General features: G+C 55.8%; 1 protein-coding gene across 2 annotated transcripts in view; it reads left to right on the forward strand.

The window, feature by feature from the left end:
- The window catches only part of FMNL1 (formin like 1), a 56,215-nt gene that overhangs the window by 40,589 nt on the left and 10,804 nt on the right, over nt 1–4,822 (forward strand). For both annotated transcript variants that reach the window (XM_019523542.1, XM_019523541.1), the window contains 6 exons: nt 413–647; nt 1,448–1,516; nt 2,078–2,158; nt 2,635–2,764; nt 2,924–3,087; nt 3,557–3,658. In XM_019523542.1, coding sequence (XP_019379087.1) covers nt 413–647; nt 1,448–1,516; nt 2,078–2,158; nt 2,635–2,764; nt 2,924–3,087; nt 3,557–3,658 — 781 coding nt within the window. The remainder of the gene's footprint in view (nt 1–412; nt 648–1,447; nt 1,517–2,077; nt 2,159–2,634; nt 2,765–2,923; nt 3,088–3,556; nt 3,659–4,822) is intronic.

A 4,822-nucleotide genomic window follows, 5' to 3' on the forward strand; every position in this document is an offset into this window, starting at 1 on the left:
CCCAGTACCGGGCCGTGGCCTGGGGGTTGGGAACCTCTGGACTAGATGATCTCATGAGGTCCCTTCCGACCCTAAGTTTCTATGATGGCTGGGGCCAGGGCATTTTCATTTTCTGTTGGCAGCCCCTTCTCTTCTAAAGTGAGGGGCCTGCTGAAGTACTGAAATCATATAGCATGGGGAAGGGGCTTAGAGGTGGGGGTAAGGGTATTTGGGATGCCACAGAGAAGCAAGAGATGGAGGAATAGGGAAGGGGGATGAGGGGACAAGCAGCTACAGTCAAGACTTCCGGCTTTGGCTCTGCCCTGCCCCCTCCATCTGGAGGAGGTGGATAGTGGTTCCAACACACCCAAGCAGGACATGGTTGCAGGGGTCCTTGAGGATCTGCGCTAACCTTTTCTCCCTCCTGGTGCAGGTATGACCTGCAGACACTGAGCCTAGACTTCCTGGAACTGCTGGAGCGCTTCCTGCCCACGGAGTATGAACTGCTGCAGATACGCAAGTATGAGAAGGAGCAGCGGCCACTGGATGAGCTATCGGATGAGGACCAGTTCATGATCAAGTTCAGCAAACTCCCACGCCTGGCTGAGCGCATGAACATCATGACCTTCCTGGGCAACTTCAACGACACAGCACAGCGCCTGATGCCGGTATGAGCCGGGCAGGCAGGCTCCAGACACAGTCAATGAGTCTGGGGCTGGGGGCACTGACAGCGTTGCTCTGGGGCAGAGGGTAATGCCCAATTCTCAGTGGAGTCGGCCAGGAATGGAGAGCAGAGGGGACTTGGGGATGCTGAGGAACTGCAGAGGCCTCTGGAGGAAGGTGAGGGTAGGCAAGTGGAGGTGAATCCCTGGCGCTTTCTGTCTGGGGACCTGACTTCAAAGCTTCCTATGGTCATGTCAGTCACCCACATGCAGGCTCCAGCAAGCTTGTTGGAAGCAAGTGGGTGCCACAAAACTGCCAGGTAGTGTAGAAACACTGTGGGCAGACAGCAGCTGTGTGACAAGTGCAGCCAGGGCCAGTACAGCCAGGACGGCAGCCAGAGGTGGCTGAGGCACCTCAACACTGCTCTGTGTGTGGGGGGGGAGTGGGAGGCACAGGACTGGAGAAGCAGAGGGGACTCTGGGTCAGGACAGAGGGGCAGAAGCAGAGCTGCAAGGAGAGGCCCAGGGCTGAGGTATCTAGGAGCTGCAGGCTGGGAAGAGGAAGCTTCAGCAGAGCTGTCAGTGGGGAGCCTGTCACTTGGGATTGTGAATCAGGGCCTATGGCTGGAAGCAGGGCTGTGGAAAAAGCCCTCGTGCTAGCCAGGGCCTGAGCCCAGGCTGGGTGTTTGGGGCAGTTTGTAGGGAGGAACATGGAGTCCCTGCAGGCGCTTTGCCCTCAGCTTCTGCTTTGCAGGCAGCTGCCCAGCAGCACAATGTCCTCATGGTCCCTCTCACCCTAACTGCAGCAACTCCACTCCATCATTGCTGGGTCCATGTCCGTCAAGTCCTCCACGAAGCTGCGTAACATCCTTGAGGTGAGGGGCTTTGAGGCATCTAATCTGATGGGGCCAGGCCCTGAACAGGGGGAAAGAGTCTGGTGCCCTGTCTTGGGCTGGGGAGAGAAAGGAGACTCATGGAATATCTATTTGCTAATGTCCCTTAGGAACCTCAGGGGGTTCTCTGGGTCCTCACTAGGTTGGGGGCAGGGTGGATCTGGGGTTTTAGCTGGGCCGAGGGTAGGAAAGAGGGGGATCTTTCTCCGGGGAAGTGGCTGAGACAAGGACTGGGGGCCCTGGCTGGGCTGCTAGGGGACAGTGTTCACTTCAGAGGAGAGGGCCCAAGCCAGCCCTGCCCTGGCTAGTTGGTGCCTGAGCTGTGGGGCTGGGGGCCTGATGTGAAGCTTGATGTGTGTCTGCCCCATGCTTGGGCCAAGTCTTCTGCTCTGAAGTAGAAGGGGTTGGTAAACATCCCCTTTGGCTGACTAGTGGGTGCCCCATGCCTCCTGCTGCACAGGGAAGCCATAGTTCAGCACAGGGCTGCCTGATGCCTCTGTGGCTTAGCAAAGGCAAATGACTGCTACAGCCATCTCTCTGCAGATTGTCCTGGCCTTCGGGAACTACCTGAACAGCAGCAAACGTGGCGCTGCCTATGGGTTCCGGCTGCAAAGCCTTGATGCGGTAGGTGTTGGGGAGAAGCTCAGTGCTCTGGGGGGGAGGCCATGGGAAGCAGATGCCTTGGCATTTCCCTCAGGGCTCAGGGGTCTGCACCTGGTCCCAGAAAGACATAGTGTCCAGCAAAGGCCCCCTGTTGTGGTGGGGGGAGAGGGCAGCTCTGTTGGCCACACCAGGTCAAGTGACAGACAAGGCAGATGGGGGCCCATTGTTAGAGGGCCCAGGAAAGCCTGCCACGAGGGGGCAAGCGTGGACTGCAAGGGAAGTTGTGCTATGGAGCAGGAAGTGGCAGATGTGGAGAAGAGGGTGCCTGGGCTGGGCTGGGCTGCACTGGCTGGGCACGGTAGTGAGTGTGATGGGGAGAAGATAGAGACCACCAAGCATGGGAGATAGGCACTGGGCGGGAGGCAGACACAACTGGACATGAGTGCTGGTAGTGGGGAATGTTTGGGCTCAGCCCTCAACCTGATTGCTGTCTTCAGCTGCTGGAGATGAAGTCCACGGACCGGAGGCAGACACTGCTGCACTATATGGTGCGGGTGATCAGCGACAAGTACCCAGAGCTGACAGGCTTCTACACTGAGCTGCATTTTCTGGACAAGGCAGGCACAGGTACTGGCACATGGCTAGGGCTCAGGGCAACCCCCAGGCCCCTAAGCTCCAAGAAGGCCACAGCCTCTGAGTCAGGCAGCTGGTTCTTTCTAAAGCTTGCTGCAGGCAGGCAGTCACTGCAGCTCTCAATTGTTTTCTCTCTCCCTCTCCCCACCCAAGTGTCCCTGGACAGCATGTTGCAGGATGTGCGGAGCCTGCAGCAGGGCATGGAACTAACCCGCAAGGAGTTTATGCGGCAGGATGACAGCCAGGTGCTCAAGGACTTCCTCAAGGCCAACACCGAGGTGATGGAGAAACTGCAGACTGATGGGAAGACAGCCAAGGTGAGTGCATCTGCCCCATACCTGGGGCAGTGCATTCTGGAGCTTACCTGAACTGAGGGAGCTTGGGTCTGGGTAGTGTGCCCTGCCTACACACACTTCCAGCCCTGGAGCTGGTCGCTACTGGACACAGGGGCGTGGTCTGAAGAGGGGGCTGGTGCAGGACTGTGGGTGGCTGGGCTTGGGGCAGCATCACAGTGAGAGGGGAAAGGCCATGCATTAAGGCAGCAGTGCAGTATGCTTGGAGCCCCATCTTTGAACCACCAACCACAGCAGGAGGTGACTCCTCCCACAAGGCCTGTCAGCCCCAGCTGGACAATGCTGCCTCTGAGCAATGCTCACAGAAAGGCAGTCTAGGGGGGTCTCTGACTTGGTGAAGCAGTAACTGTGCTTTTGTGCACCTTTAGGCATCTCCAGCCTCTGTGGGTGCAGGGCATCTGCACTAATGGGGTCTCTCTGTCTTTGCCTGCAGGAGGCCTATGAGTCAGTTGTGGAGTACTTTGGTGAAAATCCCAAGACTACCCCCCCCACCATGTTCTTCCCGATGTTTATGCGCTTCATCAAAGCCTACAAGGTAAAGGGGCCCAGCAGCAATAGCCCGGTGGAGGAGCCATCCCACCTTGCATCCCAGTGCTCTGCTCTGGTTGGGCCATGGCCCTGTGCGAAAGATAGGAGTGAGCCCTGCCCTTGTGTATTGGACAGCTGTGACTCCTCCCCCTTCTTATCTAGGAAAAGTATGGGTGTGGGCTGGGCAGACTTAATCAGGTACCTTGAGAGAGGACACGCAGCCCTGTGCTACTGCTTGGGAGGCCCACTTCCCAGGCAGGACACATGTAGACTTCCAGGAGCTATGACAGGGTCTGGCCCCAAAGCCCCAGAGGCTTGGTTATGGGAAAAAATTTCAGGAGCTAAGTTTATGGAGGACACAGGACAATAGGAAAGGAAGTTCTGGTTCTCTAGTCAGGGTGTAATATGCATGGAGTAATATTTGAAGTTCCCAGGTTGCAGTGCAGAGTGGAAGGTGTCTGGTTTTCCCATGCTTCTTGGTTTTGCTGGTTGCCACATGGGGCTAGGAAGGAATTTTTTTCCCTTCCTTTTGCTACAGACGTTAGGGGTTTTTCACCTTTCTTAGAGGCACTGGGGTTGGTTTCAACACAGGCTGGGGAGTTTGACTAGGATGTACCAATGATACTGCTGGACTTAGAAAGTGTCTGAGGCTCTGGGTCAGACTGATTACCACATATGGGATCAAGAAGAAATTTGACTCCACAGTCAGATTGGCACAAACTGTGGGGGCTATGCCTTGCTCTGCAGCAGCAGGGCACAGTCCAATTCCTTTGGTATCTTGAGCCTATTTTAATAAACTACATCCTGTCTTTGCAGTGGCAGGACACTGACAGTGCCTTCATTCTGCTGCTTTATTTGTGGCAAGTTAGGACATTCTTGATGTTTTGGGCCCTGTGCCTGGTAGTTGTGCCTGAGGGTGGCTCCTGATGTTGTTAAGAGCAGGTTAAACAGACACTTGTCTAGGATAGCTAAGACAGGGCTGACCACTTCTTGAGCAGGGGGCTGGACTAGATGCCCTTCTGGGGTCCTTTCCAGCCCTACTTTCCTATGATTCTAGCAAAAGGGAGGTGCCTGAACCCCCCAGGGGCATAGGTTGTAGGTGTGTTGGTCTAAGGACATAGGCAGACAAGGTTCTTTGTGTGAATCTGATATCTTTTATTAGACCAACTTA

Source organism: Gavialis gangeticus, unplaced genomic scaffold (genome assembly GCF_001723915.1).
Source record: "Gavialis gangeticus isolate Ggan-Ray unplaced genomic scaffold, GavGan_comp1, whole genome shotgun sequence".
Lineage (NCBI taxonomy): Eukaryota > Metazoa > Chordata > Crocodylia > Gavialidae > Gavialis > Gavialis gangeticus.